This window comes from Heloderma suspectum, chromosome 1, assembly GCF_057233095.1.
Source record: "Heloderma suspectum isolate Gila_16-S chromosome 1, 16-S_ref, whole genome shotgun sequence".
NCBI classification, from domain to species: domain Eukaryota; kingdom Metazoa; phylum Chordata; class Lepidosauria; order Squamata; family Helodermatidae; genus Heloderma; species Heloderma suspectum.
This window is the reverse complement of record NC_139458.1, coordinates 138,116,746-138,136,480: the sequence shown is the minus strand read 5'-3', so window position 1 is coordinate 138,136,480 and position 19,735 is coordinate 138,116,746. Positions and strand designations below refer to the sequence as shown.

The 19,735-nt window shown below is 40.2% G+C and overlaps 1 protein-coding gene across 2 annotated transcripts in view; it reads left to right on the top strand.

Moving 5' to 3' along the window:
* Positions 1–19,735, top strand: part of ZDHHC5 (zDHHC palmitoyltransferase 5) — an 84,438-nt gene that overhangs the window by 15,908 nt on the left and 48,795 nt on the right. For both annotated transcript variants that reach the window (XM_084860031.1, XM_084860022.1), the window contains exon 2: positions 2,330–3,749. In XM_084860031.1, coding sequence (XP_084716157.1) covers positions 3,646–3,749 — 104 coding nt within the window. In that variant the 5' untranslated portion in view covers positions 2,330–3,645. The remainder of the gene's footprint in view (positions 1–2,329; positions 3,750–19,735) is intronic.

Below are 19,735 nucleotides of genomic sequence, written 5' to 3'. Positions count from 1 at the left end.
AAGGCAATGGCAAACCACCCCGCTATAGTCTGTCATGAAAACGCCAGTGAAAGTGGCATCCCTCTAGGAGTCAGTAATGACTCGGTGCTTGCACAAGAGGAACCTTTCCTTTCCTTCCAAACTCTTAAACTTTACCTTTTGTTTCGCAAGTGTCCCCTGCGTAATTTCTATTAATACTGGGGACATTATAAAAACAAACTCCCCGAGTACTATAAAATGTACAACAAATCTCTGTAAACACTTAAAGCCTTTAGGCAGCTTTTGGCTGATGGACCAGAAGCTACGACTTCCAAAAACAGAGAAATATGGCTGTGAAGGTCTAGAGCAGGGGTGGGCAACTTGTGGTCCTCCAGATGCTTTAGGCTACAACATGCATCATCCCTCATAATTGGCTATGTTGGCTAGGGCTGATGGGAGTTTTAGGCCAAAACATTGGGGGGGGGGTACAAATTGCCAGCCCTGGCCTAGAGCATCACTGCCTCAGGGGGTGATGAAGGCAGCCCAGCGGATGGCCTAGGGGGGCTAGATTCTCTTATGCCTTGGTCCCATCCCCCAAAGTGATTATTACTTTTGAGTTACAGGTATGACTTGGAAGCCTTAAAATGATTTTTAAAAACCCACCCTAACAAGGACTTGTGCTCAGTGACTTCCAGGATCCATGCAATTTAAGAACACTTGAGCCATGGAATGTTGAGGGTGTAGTTTGGAGGAGAAGAAGAAATGGAAATGGAGGTGGGGAATTGGCCTGCTTGAGCCATAAAAGCTTATAGTATCCTGAAGAGCAGATTAGGGTCTGTGAGATCAATGCCATGAAGTTAAAACAAAACACTCCTCCCCATCCTATATGGCAGGGGTCCCTAACTGCAGGGACTTCCAGTAGCTCCCATGAAGCTCTCCACTCCCTGCCCCTTCAACCCCCCCCCCACAATTATTTTCATGAAATCCTTGTAAAATGTTAAGGTGGTCTTCTTTCTCTCCCTTTATAGCTTCTAGCCTTGCTTTTTTCTCCCCTTTACCCCTTTGCTTTGCTGTTTCCCCGTCCCTCCCAGCCTGCAGCCTCACTATTTCTCCCCCTCCCCACATGCAGCTCTTTAGCTCACTTTTGACTAGCCAGACCACCATGGCAGCCATTTTGTGGTTAGCCACATCCTCCATGGAAGCTATTTTGTGGTGGTGCCCACAGCAGTTTCTCAAATTCCCAAATGTGCCCATGAGTCCCAAAAGTTGGGGACTTCTGTGTTGGAAAGTTCCCAGGGGGTGGGAGGAAAAAGTTGTTTTCCCTTTGCCAGAAAACTTGCCATGCCCCACTATATTGCAATTAAGTGCTCAGGTTCTGGGCAGGTAGCCACCCCAAAGCCCTTTAATACTATTTATAGGGTGTGAGAAAGCTTAGGGGGAGTAGGAAAAAAAAGTGTCCTTCTCCTCCTTACCACACTCCTGTTGGTGGCTGGGTTGAGCACTGAACAGAAATTCTCCAGTTAGGGTCTTTGAATACATAACAACATTGTGGGCTGGGATACACTGCAAGTATTCTATTTGTGAAACCTGCAAGTCAAGGGAGGGCTGCTAATATTCTTGCAAATAGCACATAGAAGTCAGCTTATTCAGAAGTATGGAAGGAAGGGGAGATAATTTGACTAGTGGAGGAAAGGCAAAGAGGCTATGATGGAAAATATGGGTGGGGCAGGGGAGAGTTGGGGAGAGTCTTGGATAGACTGATAGGCAGATGTGAGAGATAGATTTTGTAAATCTGTTTTAAAGGTAAGTTGATTTAACAGTAAATACACTGTATTTCCAAGGTATATTTTATGGAATACTTGACCAAAGGACAAACTTTCATATTTCCTTCTAATTCCTCTTTCACTGGGCAGCTTGGTTATCAATATTTTGATGAGAAATGACAGAATTCTGGCAGAACAGTGATTTTGCTGAGATAACGTGCATTTTCTTTCAAAAGGTAGTAATTTCATAGACCTACCTGGCTCTGATTGTACCTAGAATAAACACAAGCAAGCTGGTGTTTGAGATTCATTTATTAACATTAAAGCTGAGATAATCCAAACCATAAAGGTATTAGATGCTTGAAGTTCCTTGAATGCAACGTGTTTCCTGCTGCTTGTCCTAAATATGACATGACTCACAAGGACAGTGTTGTCCAAGGTTACAGATGTAGAAACTCAAAGCTGGTTACCCATGTTTATAGGTTTTTAGTTGGGAGTAGCTCTCTCTTGACTGTCAGATCTGTGCTAAAGATCCAGTACCAAACCATGCTTTCTCTTGAATACTCTTGAAAAATGTATTACTGATGGAAAATATCCTTGTCTTCTAGGTAAAGAGAGAAGCTGAAGATGACAAGCTTTTTAATAAGGTTAAGACCACTGAAGCAAATGGATGATTAAGGATTATTTTTATCTGTTTGATGGAGAATGACAATGGAGCAGCTGGAGCAGATGAAGTGCTCTAGGACATGGATGTGAAGGGCCCAGACAGCTTTTTTTAATTGTTGATTACATTTTGGATTCTTAGGAAGACATTATTTGAAAACTGAGTCTCCCTATCTGTATCAGTTCTAGACACAACTGATGCATCATTAAAGAAGCAACTTGAAACTTAATTTTCCCTGTTCAGAAATAAAAATTAGACTTGCTGAAGGATTTTGGGCATTGTATTCAAGGGCACAAATAAGACTAAAACACAAGACTGGCCTTCCAACATGCCACCCACTCCCCCTTGAAAGAAAAGGATTTTCAGCTCAACCTTGCACCAGCTGTTATCCGGATTTAGCAGTCAAGAGAGAAATAAACAAAATTAAAAAAACAACTGCCAGACATACAGCCCTGGTTCCTGATGAAATCAGGGGAGAGTGCTCTTGCTTTAGGAGAAGAGGACTTTTGTGGGGTGGAAGAAAGAGATGTGTGCAAGGCTGGCAGATTTACTAGCAGGATAACCTTTCCCTAAGCAGCAACCAGAATGCACTGCTTTATACTACGAGCAGATTAAAAAGGAGAAACTTCGCCCCAGAGTCTGCCTTGGAAATTACTGTGGGCTTTCTGAAAATAAAACAATAAATAAAACACCAAAACCTAGTGGAGACCTTGTGTCTTTTGATCATCGTCCTTGGAGTGCTCATCCTGCCCTCTTATATTAAAAGTTCCAGTTCAGCTATTTCACTACTACATTTCTCAACTATTTGTGCCACCTTCAGAAGAGGATCATCTCCAAAAACTACTTGAAGGGGTGTATTTTCTTCCAGAGCTTACCTGGTATAAGAACCTGCATAATTTCTGCTAGCTTTCTTCAATTGCTAGCATTTTAAATTGGAATACAAGCTTCTGTTTTATATTTTTTTTAATTTTTACCCCTCGGGAGTCTTAGGAATTGGTATTGAATTCTCTTGGTTGTCATTTTGATGCTTATTTCAGTTGTGAATACTACTCTGGTTCATTCTTTTGTTGTTAGTTTCATACTATAAATCTGCTCTGACTCTTAACAGCGAACATCAAGAACCTGGATAATTGTTTAATTACCCTCCCCTCTCACAGTTGCTTTGCTTTTTGAAGGTCCCTCTCCCCATTTTCTTGTCCATTCTGACTCCAGTTGGGCCTGGGCTATGCTGCAGGGCGGATCATCCACCAGAGCTCCAACATGCCAGCAGCATCTGGAAAGAGATTCAAACCCAGCAAGTATGTCCCAGTATCAGCTGCTGCAATCTTCCTAGTAGGAGCCACCACTCTCTTCTTTGCTTTTACGTGAGTCAAGAAAATTTTGTATATGGGATGAATAGCATGGATTGGGCTGGTAGTATTGCTTGTAAAGCTAGTGGCTGTGTTTGACATCTGATACCACTGGATATAAAAAAAACCTCTCTGTACTCTTTTCTGTTAAATTGACTTTGCAGAAGTGATAATGTGATTGAAGCAAGACACATAGGCTGAGTTCGGACGATCAGTTGTTCCCCCGCATGACTGGGATTACTCTTAATTACCTGTGCTGTGGGTTGCCGTGTTGTCCGAACCAGCTTTGCTGAATGGGTTGTAGAGTGGGTGAAAATGAACTATGCCCATATAGGCTGAGTTCGGACAATCGGTTGTTGTTTCCCCCGCATGACTAGGATTACTCTCAATTACCTGTGCTGTGGGTTGCCATGTTGTCCGAACCAGCTTTGCTGGATGGGTTGTAGGGTGGGTGAAAATGAACTACGCCCATGCTGCATGCCAGGTTCAGGCAACATGGCAACCCGTGGTGTGGGTAATAAGGATAATCCCCATCGTGTCACCAGCAAGTGGAGAGGTGGGGGAAACAACCAATGCTGTGTTGTCATCCCCCCTCCCCCGATCATCTGAACTCAGCCATAAATTCACCTGTTCAAATCCCAGGTTACCCTTGTTAAAGTTTGCAGACAAATTGCACTTCAATTAAAGAAAAAAAGGTATTATGTCTTGCTCACTTGCAGTGAGCAAGATTCCTTTCAGTCTTCCTATTATGAAGGCTTTCATTCCTACAGCTTTTAAGACAGGCCCCCCCCTTGGAAAGAAATGTAAATGTCACGTAAGAGGAATCTTGATTGAAATGCATATTCAGTATAGAACATAATGTTTCACTTCATTGGGAGGGATTAGAGATCTCAGTTTGTATAGAGAGCTGGTCACCCTGGGCTCTTTGTGAGGAAGGGCAGGATATAAATATAAACAGATTTGAAAATAGGCAGGGAAATAAACCACAAGTGTATGGGGCCTAACATGCTAAAATTCTTATTTACTATTAAGGTTGTAACTTCTACCTTATTAAATAATTGCAGTTATGTAAATTAAAACATTGGATACATTGTGCACAGACTTGAAGGGATAGTTTTATACCATTTGTGGTTTAAATATATTCATTTTAGTATGTGAACTTATGGTAACATCATTTTCTTTGGCTTTGTATGGGGTCAATGAACTCACCAATTGTAGAGCAAGGAGAATGATTGATCTGTGCGCAAAATAACTCTGGTTATACAAAATGGGGCAGTTCTAGTTTTTAAAGAGCTTTATCTCCCATGTCATGTACCAAGGGCTCCCCTTCTCTTCTGCCTTGGGTACGCATTCTCATCTGATGCAATGAGGATCCTCTTCCTTCATTCCAGACTGGTAGGAGGCTTCCATTTGCCCAAATGCCAGAATAAGGAGCCACTCCCTCAGTCAACAAATTTCACATGTTGAAGTGAAACCCCTGTGTATTGTAATCCCTGCTGGTTGACGTATCAACAACATACTGAGCTGCACTATTGAGTCCCAATCCACCATTTGGAATTGACTGGTATAATATGTGTGTATATCTATGACATCATATTAAGAATGATATTTGATGGCATTTCTGTGCATAGGTTGAGGTACAGAAGTCTAAGAGATGCTAAGACATGTCCTTTAAAGGTCAGTTTGTCAACTGTATAATTATTTTGTGGAGTACTAGACCAGATAATACTTCCCTAATGAATCATATTGCATGCTGCTAGATTAATAATATGCAGGGCTATGAACACACTGCTTGTTTATATAGTATGTAGGTTGAAAGAAAGCAGTTCATATAGGATGTAGGTTGAAAGAAAGCGTTACTAATTGCAGGTGGCTTCAGTAGTTTCCCAGGCTGCAGCTGCCTTGCCCATGCTACCATATAATGACATGTCACACACCATGAAACATATTATGGCAGTTGTGAATAACCCTTTTTATGCTGTGTGACATAACCTTGTGGGTGCCCAGACTTTATGCTAAAGTCAACACCTTCTCATAATAAAAGCTGACGTTATGGAGCACAAGTGCTTGGGCGTAGCCAGAACATAATGTAGAAAACTCAGATGTAACTTCAAATTGTAGAATATGTCTCTTGTATATATCTTTTGAAAAAACTCTTTAGAAGTGAAACTGGGACAAAATTCAACTACACTTTGACTAAAATTTTCCCTTTCCATACCATACGAAATAAAATTGTGTTGTGGGTGAAAACAGACTGCGGACTGTCAGTTGACTGCTGCTGATTGAAGTTAGGGTATTTTTCTTGTACTGGTGGTTGGAGTTGTAGAATTTCTGGAAAGGTTGAAGCCATGAAAAAATGTATATATGGAATATTTATCAAAACTAAAGTTATTATACAGCTTTAAACAAATTAAAATTGATCATTTATAACTTGGTTAGAATATACACTTGCATTATTTGACATATTTATGAAATTTAAAGAGCAATTTTGTTCTATAATCTTTAAGCTGCTTTTAAAACCTTCCCAAGGTGGCTTACATAAAAGAATCCTATGCATGTTTACTTGGAACTGATCCACTCTATTTAGGGTGCAATCCTGTGGATGTTTAGACAGAAAAAAGTTGTACATGCTGAGTGTTGTAGGACTTTTTTCTGTCTAAATATCCGTAGGATTGCGTGCTTAGTGGAGCTTTTTCCCAGGTAAGCTTGTATGGAATTGCATCTCAAAAGTATAAATGCCACAGTTTTGAACAAGCAAAACTGTGAATATACTCAATACTAGAGAGCAAGATCTGCAAACTACTTCACTCTATGCTAGCTAAGTGCATGTATTTTAGTTTGCCATCTGAGAACTGCAGGGTGGGGATGGGACATTGAAAGTAGAAACTACAAATTCATCTTTATGGTCTCTGTGACTTCCTACACATAAATAGTCTTATATAGACACAATATTAAGCAGTAGTAGCATATTTAGATAGTGGGTTAAACTTTAACAACGTTGAAAACATTAACTCTTCAACAGTGAATTATAATTTTCTAATGCTGTGTAGGTTGTCTTACATAAACACTCATACAACACATTTTGAGTGAGCAAAACCTTGACTTAGAAAGCATTTCACTCATTCCATTCTAATGCTGTGTAGGTTGTCTTACATAAACACTGTCATACAACACATTTTGAGTGAGCAAAACCTTGACTTAGAAAGCATTTCACTCATTCCAAAAAAGAAAATATTTCATAGGAAATTTTTTCAGTTTCCCCGAGTTTCCATTTTTTCCGTTGGAAAAATTGTTAAAAAAAACAAAACACCTGGGGAAAAATCGGGTTATTTTCCCTCTGAATTTTGCATTTTTTTCCGGACCTTCACATATCTAGTCTTGGGATGGATGGTGGGGGAAGAGAGGTTTAGATGGTAATGAAATTTCAGAATGTTACATGGATCACATTTGGTCTTTTTAGTCCTGGAGAAAGCAAGATAAATTGGTGCAGTCCATTGGGTCCATTTCAGATTACCGGAGGAGAATGGTGACTATTCAGTGACAGAAATAGTGTGTGGGAAATTTCCTTTCCTGAAGCTGGATTCCATGAGGTCTTGAAACATACGTGTTTCGTGGAGTGTGGGAGTTGCTTTCTCTGTATGTAAGAACTGCCTAACTGGATCAGATCAAGAATCTATCTAGCCTAACATGTTGTCTCCAAAACAATAGCCAGCCTCTTGAACACTTTAGCTGACCTTTTCTGTGTATGATACCCTTTTTGAGATTGGGTGACCAGAGCTCCATACGGTTTTCTAAATCTGGTTGAACCAAAGATTTATGTAATAGCATTACTAGGGATCTCTTACTGAAATTCCTGGTAAATCCATGCCTTGTACTGGAACTTCTGCTGGTACTGGTGTGAACAAGCATTTAAATTAAGAAAGCTGTTCTGTGTAACTCAAAAGTTTGAATGTTCCTTGCCCAGCAGACATTCTTCAATAAAATTCAAAGTAGACTTACCTTTTGTCAAGTTGGTGCAGTACTAAATTGATTTTTTGTAATGACCACATTATAATTAGTACCAAGTTAATTAAATCTGAGAGATGATTGAAGATTTAAGTCACTAGCCTGGCTGCTCCCCAAAGACCTGGAATATATTAATACCATTTATAGTGGGACTGTTCACATGTCACATTAACACATGGTGGGTGACTAGCTGTTTTGTGAACAACCCACTGTGGGTGGCTAGCACACCCACGACACGATCAGGCAAACAACCCACCATGGGTTGCTTCAACCTTTAGGCAAGTGAGGGCAGCGCAAAATCAGTACTGGTTTCATACATCCTTGAGCAGAATTATTCAGAGGCAAAGTGTTTTTATTGCAGAGTTGCTTGTAAGAAATGTGGGTGGAATCCAGGTAACTCATCCTGCTGATAGAATGGCTTCTGTCAGTGGAACAGGGAGGGAGGCAATTCCCCCTGCCAGCCCCCCATGTGTCCTCAACATTTGCTCCAGAGGGTTGGGGGATGCTCTGGAGCAGAATTTGGGAGGACATGGGGGGGCTGCAGGGGGAAAAGAGGAAAAGAAAGTATTGTCACATGAGCATGAGCATCTGCATGAACAGATGTCCACTTCTGCTATATTGAATTCTGTCCTGTGGCACTGGCATGCATTCTACTGCAAAGCAGTTTGTTCCTGGAAAACTGAAATAACATAGTTACATGGACTCAAGTAAATGAAAGTAACTAAAGGAAAAACTAGATATTTAATTGAATGAACTCCAGCTGTTTAGCTTTTGATATTTTTCTGCTTTGAGGTGTGAGAAGCTGATTGTAGATTTTTCCTGTTTAGTCTTTGTGTGCTTATCTTTATAGAAGTTCCATAGCTACATGACTGACGTTGATCTTGTATAGCATCCTTACACTTCACCAGCTGTACTTCCTATTGGCTCATCAGACGTCTGGCCAAGGAATTACATTCCTGGGCCAAGAAGTCCATTTTAATTTATGGACTTAATTAGGAGAGGCATTACGTTGTGTGATTGAGCTTAAACTAATTAGTAGTGATTTTTCTTCTTGATTGCTCTGTTGGTGGAGAGCCTAAGCAAACTGAGGTGGGGAATATTCCCAGTTTCAAAAAGATAATCACTGTTGAAGAGTTCTGTAGACAAGTGGTTTTGTACTGTTAGATTTCTGATTGTCATAAACTGAAATACCTTCAGTGCAGTTCTCTTGTAATTTGTAGCTATTCTGTTTCTTTACTAAAAAAAAATGTTGAGGTACTGCTATAATGCCTGAAGGCTTCATATTGCAACATCATTTGAGTAATCGTTTAAGTTTGGGGAAATATTTGTAATCAATTAACACAATCTGTAGGTATTGAAATACCTTGCTACTTCCAAGTGTGTTGAGCTAAGTCGGAATTTGAGTAGTCACAACTGGTGAGGAAAGGTGGTAGGAGAGCCCCTAAATGCCAGAGCTGGTACAGAGGCTGCAGTAAGAAGACAATGACCTGGTTCACACGACAGCCCGCGGTGACTTAATTTTCCATGTGGGCTGTTGCATTGTGCTGGACATCCAGCTTGTCATGTCACGTGAACCCGGGTGGTAGGGGTTGTTTGTGGGTTAGACTACCCTCAAATAACCCATGGCTTGTTTTAGGGTTATTTGAAGGTTTTCCAACATGTTCTGCCGTCTGGGTTCGCATAACATGGCAAGCCAGGAGCCCGTGGGTGCCATGCAAAAATGGTGCCTGTGGGTGCCTGTCATGATGCAACAGACCTCACGGGTAAATTAAGCCATGATGGGCTGTCGTTCCATGCAAACCAAGTCAATATGTGTGACGCTGCTGTGCTCTGTCTTGCCCCAGGCTGATAGAATGTAGCACTGTATTTCCTTTCACCCTTAACTGGCTTGAACTGCCTTATGGTTGTGGAGGGAAATTTTTGTTTACCAGTACCTCCAGTCTCTGAAATCTAGATGTCACAAATACACTATATTGAGTTGTCCTGAATTAAAATTCTCTGTTAAACTGACTTGAATGGTCCAAAGTGCCTCTAAGTGCCATGTTACTACTGTTTGGTTTCTGATTATTCCAGATATTAGCAAATTATCCCAGATGTGTGTGTTCCTACTAGAACAGTCCTGAGCACACCTTGTCCTGTGATCTATATAGGATTGATCAGACTGTCTTTGGAAACTGCTCCTCTCCACTAGAATGAGCTATTTCTTTCTGTCTTTTGTTATGGTATAATCTACAGTCAGGGCCAGAAATATTGGAACAAGGATAACTGTTTTGGCAGTTGGCCTCTGTACACCACCACACTGAAGTTGAAAGGAAACACACCCAGATGGGACCGAAGTCAGGACTTTCAGCTGTAATTCAAGGGGTGTGACAAAAGTGGGGCACTAACCATTCAGAAAGGACAGGCAGTGGCATACACCCACACCCATCGTTGGTGGCTCATAAGTAATGGAACAAATGGCTGACAAGAAGCTGCATGGCCAGGTGTGGCCTGTTTCCTGGGTGCCCCATGACCAACCAAGCAGATAAAAGGCCTGGAGGTGGTTCTGAGTGTTACATTTGCATTTGGTAGCTGTTCACTGGAACTCCCAACATGAGGTCCAAAGAGGTGTCCATGCGAGTGAAGGAGGCCATCACTAGGCTGAGGAAACAAAATAAACCTATCAGAGAGATAGCAAAAACAGTGGGAGTGGCCAATACAACAGTTTGGAACATTCTGAAAGAGAAGGAATTAACTGGCAAGCTCAGCAGCAGCAAAAGGCCTGGAAGACCACGGAAGACAACTAAAATGGATGACTGCAGAATTCTGCTCATGGTGAAGAGGAATCCTTTCGCAACATCTAGCCAGGTCAAGAATGCTCTTGTGGAGGCAGGCATGTCATTGTCAACATCTACAGTCAAGAGACGGCTTTATGAATGTAAATACAGAGGCTTCACAACAAGGTGCAAACCACTGGTAACGCTCAAGAACTGAAAGGCCAGATTCGCCTTTGCCAGCAAGCATCAAAAAAGCCTTCCCAGTTCTGGAATAAGATTCTTTGGACTGATGAAACCAAGATTAACTTTTACCAGAATGATGGGAAGAGAAAAGTACGGAGAAGGAAAGGAACAGCTCATGATCCAAAGCATACCACATCATCTGTCAAACATGGGGGACACAGTGTTATGGCACGGGCGTGTATGGCTGCCAACAGAACTGGGTCACTGGTGTTTATTGATGACCTGACTGCTGATAAAAGCAGCAGGATGAATTCTGAAGTGTACAGGGCTATACTTTCTGCTCAGATTCAGCTGAATGCTGCCAAACTGATAGGACGCTGCTTCATGTTGCAGATGGATAATGACCCCAAACGTACAACAAAAGCTACCCAAGAGTTTCTGAAGGCAAAGAAGTGGGATGTTCTTCAATGGCCAAGTCAGTCACCCAATTTCAGCCCAATAGAGCATGCTTTTCACTTATTGAAGACAAGAAGGCAGAAAGACCCACAAAGAAGCAGCAGCTGAAGGCAGCTGCAGTAAAAGCCTGGCAAAGTATCTTGAGTGAGGAAACTCAGCATTTGGTCACGTCCATGGGTTCCAGACTTCAGGCAGTCATTGACTGCAAAGGATTTTCATCCAGGTATTAAAGGCGATCCTTAAGTTTGAAATGATGTTGGTTTGTTCCATTACTTATGAGCCACCAATGATGGGTGTGTGTGCATGCCACTGGCTGTCCTTCCTGAATGGTTAGTGCCCCACTTTTGTCCCACCCCTTGAATTACAGCTGAAAGTCCTGACTTCGGTCCCATCTGGGTGTGTTTCCTTTCATCTTCAATGTGGTGGTATACAGAGGGCAACTGCCAAAACAGATCCTTGTTCCAATATTTCTGGCCCTGACTGTATATGTAAGAGGTTTTCCCTGGCTGCGTATTCTACTTCTCTGGTTCACTTATACCAGGGGTGGGCAACTTCAGGAGGTTTGGGCACCATTTATGTCCCCCCCACCCACATGCTGCAGAGTGCTGTGCAGCCCAGAGGTGCCCCCCAGAAAGGGAAAAATTGCCACCAAATTTCAGTGGCAAGCCACTATATAGTGCTACAACAATTACATTTAGCTTGCTTCCAAGCAAAATTTGACTGTTTTGGTACTCTGTAGTGGCTATGGAGCACCAAAATGTAGCTTGCAAACAAGCTAAATTGGCTCTTTAGTGCTCTGTAGCTGCTACAGAAGCCTTAAAAAAAACACAGTTTTATTTAATTTCAGAGTGACAGGGGCTGCACTGCGGGGTTGTTGTAATACACCGTTATGATGTGTGTTGTTAGGTATTAGATTTGAGAATATATAGGTTCTTTTTGGTTTGAAGTGAGTTGTGTCTCAACCCAGTTTCAGCTTTTCATAAAAAGAAAGCCCTCTAGGTCCAAAAATGTGACTCATTGTATTTGGCAATCAAGAAGAGTTGAATTTTGAAGAGGCCTGTTATCTATAATGGAAAAACAAGATAGAACAGCTCTTAGGGTGTTTACATGAAAGAGCGCTTAAAGTTTTTGATGGTAGCTTAGGAAGCAGTTGTATGAACCCCCCCCCCCCTGCTTATAATGGAGTTTGGTAATGGGTCCTGGAAGCATGGTGTTACCTCTAAATATACATTGATTGGTATGTTGTACCATACCAGCTTGCATGAACTTCAGACTTGTAAATCTTTTGGACCTGTTTCATTTATTGAGAACTGCTGTTGTAAGTCATCTGATTGTGTGCCTTTCGTGATTTTCTTCCGCATTCCGACAAAGTATTTAGCAAACAAATGGACCTTATTGCGACTTTTATTAATTAATGTGCTTCGCTCTCACTCTGACACCTCCTCTTACACACACGCACGCACGCACACAGTTTACTGTACTGTGGGACTTTTGGACCTGTGTAATCTGAGCAATCCCTAGATTTTTGAAAACTGGAATATTGATTGTTCTTTTTCCAGAGAGACTGCAAGAAAGCTTAATTTGTCTTTTTACTTTAGTAGGCATGTTTTATTAGCAATATTTCTGTACTGGTTTTCATTTCCACAGATCCTGAAATAATTAAAAACTAATAATGAATTTATAATTAACAAATAGTTTGCCAGCGCATTTCCAAGCCCAATTTAAAGTGCTGGTTTTAACCTTTAAGATCTTAAATGGTTTGGGATCAAGTTACTTGAAGGACCACCTTGTCCTGTACCAGTTTGTCCACATTCTGAGCTCATCAGCAGAGGTACTTCTCATCTTCTCACCAGGAAGTGCAGTTAAGCTGGTGAGGACAAGGGAGAGGGCCTTTTCCTTGGTGGCCATGCACCTCTGGAATCAGCTTCCATCAGGGGTTCATCAGGCCTATTCTTTGCATGTCTTCAGAACGGCTCTGAAAATACACTTGTTTTGCTGGCTTTTTCATAATCTGCTTGTTTTATTGGAATTATTTGTTTTTATAGTGTCTGAATATTTTTTGTTTTTCTATTGTTTTTGACATATTAGTGTATTATCTTGTGTGCTGCTTTGAGAGGGCTCTGTATCTAAAGGTGGCCTAAAAATAATTTTAAATATGATTTTTAAAAAAGTAGTTTGGATTTTAAAGAAACATTCAGATGCCACAAATGAAAACTGACTGTACCATGACATTTTTATACTTCAGAATGTGAATTGTACTGTGTTCAGACTATTAGTACTGCGTTTAATTTTAGTTGCATTGCATTTTTGATAATATGTCCTCAGATTTGAGTGAGAGAACATGTTTCTTCTTTAAATGAACAAATTATAATTGATGAAGTAAGTTTAACCATTTGAGGCTATAACCAATGAGGTGGCATGATCAGCCATTGGGACTGGAACTTTGGCTTTTCCTGAGACTGGAACAGGTTTGTTCCATCCAGTTCTGTAATAATTTTGTTTTGAAACTGCTGTTCAATTAATAGTAGATACGTGTTTGTGTGTGCCACAGGAATCTAAGAACATTCCTCTGGATCCTTCGAAGTTCAAGTTATTTTTCAGCAATATGGAGGGCTACATCCCTGAAAACTCCCATAGTGTTAGTATATCTTTGCAGCATATTTACTTCCATTACCTAACTGAGTATCTTATATCACAAACTTAAAAAATAGTGCAGGAGGCCACTGTGGAGGAAGTAAAAGCCCCACTGTGCATGTGGAGCTACCTATATGGCTCTCTAATTCAAGATCATGCTCTTCTACAAAACTGACTTTCAGATGGGTCCAGATGGTGGACAAGTGTGTTGCCATTACATATATGTGCATGAAATGCACAGTTGCAAGAATTGTTTCGGAGTTTTCTGAAATTAAAAAGCTTGAAAACAATCTCCCTTCAAGAGTAGTCTGTTTTTCCTGGTTAGGTACAGTATCCTATGTTCCAGAAAAAGTTTTAATTTCTGTCTCACAGATGACTCAGCATTTTCTCTTATATCAGGCATTTGCCTGTTTTAATTTATGTGCATTCTTTGTGCAAGGTTCACCATTTCTAATGGCAATGGTGCTGTTCAGTCTCCAATAATGAGAGCTTTACTGAAGGGGTTTCCTAGCTCTTCCTTTCAATTGCACAGTTTCTATAGTTTTGTTGTTTGCACACCTACATCACTATTTTTGTTAATACTTGATTTCATAAGGGGTCCCCCACCTTTTAACTACTGGAGTCTTCTGCTGGTTTGTGTGTCCAGGAATTAAAATGTTGTGTTCTTGGGAGTTCACTGTAGAAACACTGGCATCCATGCAGATGGAAGGATCTGTCTCTGTAGAACAGCAGTGGGGAATATCCAGTCTGTGGACTGAATGCAGCCTGCCAGGTCCCCTATACAGCCAGCTAAGGCTCTGCCCTGTCCCTGAAGGAAGAGCAAAGCAGTCTTCTGGAATTGCTGTCTCAAGGAGTAGCTTCTTCTTGCTGCTGTTCAGCTGCCCCCCCCCCCCCTCAGCTGAACAGCTGGTGGTGGTGGGGATCGTAGCGAGGGTAGAGATGCAATGGTTAAAGAAAGAGGTTTCCAAGGCCTGAAATGGAAAAACTGAAAAACACATAGAAAATATTTAACTTTCAGCAAGAGAAATGTCATGAGGCACTTTTAATTGTTACAATAGTTAATACTGCTGCAGGGTTGATTGATTTAAATCACAGTGATCAGCAAGGAAAAAGGTTGATTTAAATGTTTCCCACTGAAACCTTTTCATATATTTCCTGGAAAATGGTGCCAATCAGAACACTAAACTATTATTTACACTGGATTTGCACTGTTTCATTCTAATAAACAGGTTTTGGATCGCTGTCTCATTGTAGATATTTTGTATGCTTTCCTTTTTTTTATGATGGAATGCATTTAAAATATTCCTAGATAGGCTGTGTCTTTTGACCAGCACCCATGAGAGTTTGAGGTTAGCAGCACAGTGCTATACTGTCTACACAGAAATAAGTTCCATACAGTTCAATGGAGCTTACTCCCAGGTGAATGTTTATAGGATTGTAGTTGGAAGTATGGGAATACAGGATGATGCACACTAGACAGTTTTGTCGTCTTTTTCTGATGTTCCTCCTTAGTTCGTTCTTCCTCATCCTCACAAAAGAAAGTATTAAACAAAAATGAAATGCCCATGATTGATAGCTTGAAGCAAAGTTTGTTACTGGACAGACTAGGACAATTTATTTTCATCAGGTGAAAATTAAATGTCTATCTTTCATAGGCAGAGTGCGAATATTGATATTTGAGAAATGATCAGATTGGTTCTTCATTTCCCTAGAAATACCTTCTTTAACTCAGTGCATCTTGTAGAGCTGTTGCTTCAGTTAAGAGATGAACTGTATGACTAACACATATCCAGGTTATTTAATGTTAACCTAGATATTATTAAAGAGAAACTTAGCATTTACATTTAAAAAAATTAAAAATCAATTTAACTTTTAAAAAATCCATTTTATTATTATTATTTATTAAATTTATTAATCGCCCATCTGGCTGGTCACCCAGCCACTCTGGGCGATGTACAGCATATAATAAAACAGTTTAAAACAATAAAATTCTACAATAAAAACATTTTCTAAAATACCCTAACCCACCCCAAATGCCTGCCTGAACAACCACGTTTTTAATGCATGGTGGAAGCTCATTAAAGAGGGGGCATGGCGGAGTTCCCTAGGGAGGGAGTTCCACAGAGTGGGGGCCACCACAGAAAAGGCCCTCTCCCTCATCCCCCATTAGAATTTTTCTAGTTCTTTTAATCAATTTTTATCTACCCAGCTGTCTTGCTGTCTGAACTAAGTCCTTTTGCCTTCCTTGGCCCAGCTCCACTCCCACATAAGCACAGAACAACAATAGTCCTATTCAGTCTGTGTCTTTCCACATGGGACTTCAGTCAGAGAAACAAACTAAAAGCCCAGAACTTTCAAGATGCAAGAGCTGGTAGTTAGGTTAGACAAAGTCATTTTCATAGATGAAAAGCTGAAATGTTTGCTTGGTAGGTAATTCAGTGTGTGTGAATGTAATAGAGCCATTAATTCATTTTTACAAGAGTGTAAGTGAAGGTTTAATACGTTTGTGCTGAGATGTATTTGTAACTATGTTATTTTTTAAAAGAAATGTGGTATATTTATGATATTTAAAATGATTTAAATTATAAAATCTGCTTTTAAACATTGCGATCTTTATTCCCCCTATACTGTTACAAATCTCTTAGATTCCAAGGTAATGCTAGTGATTATAGCACTGCTTCTGTCTGACTAGATTATTAAACAAACAACACTCAATACTTTCTGCTGGAAAAAGTACTTTAAAGTGTTTCAGAATATGGAACACCTCCAAGTATTTGATGTAGAAGTGCAATATGGGAGTCTGCCAAGCATTTTGTTCATGCAACTTGTACATAGCAAGGCCTTGCCAATGCAGCCTCAGATTTCTCTATCTTCTGCATCAAGTAAAATAAACAAATATTTGAACATACACAAAGTCAAGGAAGAAATATATAAAGGTAGAGAAGCTTGTTTCGATGAATATAAAGACCATGAATTGAAGACCATGAAGCTCAAAATGAATGTTCAGAATTGGAAGCTATTGGTTTTTCAGACACTAAGAACTCAATCCTATCTGAATGCCGCTCAGCTTCTGAATTTCGAGGCTGATGGTCATCCTGTGCAGAGTGGGAGGAGTGCGGAGGCGATCGTTGCTGCTGTGCACCTCCCGCTTTTCATTTTAGATAGATGGGTGTTTTTGTATCCCCACTTCCCCAGTCCCCTCCCTGCCCACCAGTATGCCCCCATTCCCTCCTCTCCAAGCTCGCGTTTGTGAGCTCATAGAGGCAGCTTGCACGGTTCTCTCTGTGCCGGATGGGATGGGTTCCCAGACTTCTGGGTCGAAGGTCAGAGCACCGTCTCTGGCCTCAGATCTAGGAATCTGAAAAATCCTATGGCCCCCCAGACACTGTCTGGGGGTCATACAATTGCTATCTGATTCTGATGAGATATAAATTGTTTGTTTCAAAAACATCTACTATGCTGGGTCAGGATATAGTTAGGGGTTCAGTATAGCTAATTTTGCCTAGTTACTACGACACTTGCAGCCTAATCCTATGCATGTTTAAATCAGAAGAAAATTCCACTGAATTTAATGGGTTTGCTTTCAAGTAAGTCTGCATACAGTTTCAGCTTTACAGTATGATGATATTCTTTAAAAGTTCATAGTGGTGTTTGACTGAATATCAATTCAATTGATATTCAGTGCCATTATAGGGATGTTAGCTTTTCTGAGATTGGTATTTAAAAATGGGTTCCTTCCATTTTTAAATGATGCTGAAATCAAAATATTGTTTCTAACACAGATACTCAAATCTTCCTTTGTTGACTGCAATGCAATATGTTTTAGATGGGGTTGCACTTCCCTCTGAAGACTCTTGAAGTTGCAGGTTCTTCTGTACCTGGTATTATCTATGGATGCACAGGTGACATTGGTGGCTAGGAATGCCCTTTACCAGCTCCAGCTGGAACTATGACCCTGTCTGGAGAAGGTGGACCTAGACTGAGTTATTCATCCATTGGTTATATTCAGGATGGACTACTGTACTGTGCTCTTTATGGGATCACCTTTAAAGACAGTTCAGAAATTGCAGTTGGTTGAAAATGGACCCCCCGAACTGTTGGTAGGAGCAGGGCAGTCAGTTTATGCTACAGAGATTTCTACCAATTACGTTAGTTACCAGTTAGTTTATCGGCTCAGTTTTAAAGTGCTGGTTTTAAAATGTTACAGCTCTTAATGATATAGGATCAGATTATTTGAATGCCTATGACAACCTTCCCCAACCTTGTGCCCTCCAGATGTTTTGGACTTTAGCTTCCATCAGTCCCAGTCAGCATGGTCAAGAATGCCATTGCCATGCAAAGCTTTTTATTGACTTTTTTGCTTATATGAGTTATGCTGGTGTGTGTTTTATCCTGTTCTACATTGTAGTTCTTACATTTAAAAAAATAAAAATAACGGAAGCTACACTGGGAAAATTTTATTTGAAAGGTGCAGGAATAAATGGCTCAATAAATGCAACATTGGTGGCTTCTGTTTTCAACTCCCCTCTCTCCTCCATTTCCCAAATAATAGCTCAAATATACTTGGGTTCCTTACAGTACAGCAGCTTGCAACTCTAACACTTTGGGTCTATTTATAATTATTATTTAGAATAAAATGCCGCCATTTATACTTTTACACTTCATAAATATTTCAAATGGTACAATTTTATGTACTGTTACTCATAATACATGTCATGTTCTTAAAGTAATAGAATAAGCCTAGTCTTTATAAGAAAATATCATTTGTCTCAATCACCATCACCACCCCCCGGAAATATCCTGGACTATCTTTTTTATGGCTTCAGTATTTGTGGCAACTTTACACCTCTAAATCATACTCAGTTGCAGATTTTGATTGTCTTTCAGAGTCTTGTATATCTGAGAGAATCTTCACACATTACTTTAGGTTTACATCTACTTTTTAATGTGTAGATGTGAATATGATGGCTGTTCAAAACGTGTATCATACATTTGTCAGATCTGGGCCTGACTGCAGGCTCCCTGTTTATACATTTGGTGAGAAATGCAGGTTTGTTGCTGTTTAATGTATGAAAGTCATTAGATCGTGAAATTGATGGCATCATGCCTGATAGTACCACAATTTTTTTCTGGTGTAGTTATTGTAGAAACCATAAGTTCTAAGTACTTATGTCTGGAACTTAGTCGTAGGAGAAATTCCTCTTGCAGTGTTGTGACACAAAGCAAGACTTCATAAATCTTGTAGGGTGTGGGGGAAATTGTCTATTTAAAAGTTACCACAAAAGTAAACTTATGCCTCATAACTGAAATTGCTGGACAGAAGTCATACACAGTAATAAGATTCAGATAGATGAGAACTTTAAATAGGCTGCTGTTTCATCAATGACAACACTTCGCCATTTCACAGCAAAGTAGAATTGTGCAGTTGATCTGATATACATTAATGTCATCAAGGTGTTTCCTGTTGTGATGGAGAGATGGTTCCAAGCAAACCTATAGGTGGACCCACTGTCTTTCTGTTACTGAATTGTCTTTTAAACATTTTTTAGGAATATCATGTGACAAGGACCTATGAAACGTAAACACTAAAAGCATAAAGATCATATTGTCAAATTCTCCGCAGCTTGCTCAAGCAAAAGCTGCATTTTGGCCTAAATGTACTGTGCACCAATATTGTGTTAATTAAGTTGCCTGCTTATGAAGCAGTAGAATGGTCCCTAAATTATTTTTTCTTTTATCCCATTCTTTATCCAGAAATTGTCTTCCAAAGCAGCTCACAAAATTGGCATCCAGTACAAAATCTAATTAATTTCAGGTGGCAGGGAGACTGGCTGAGGGGTCTTTTCAGATTACCTCAAGACATATAAGGTGGGCTTAGTCCTCACAGTAAAGAGCTTGTCTGGATTAACAGGCATATTTGCCCTCAAACCTCTACAATGTGGCAGTCTTGTTTCTTGGTAAGCAATG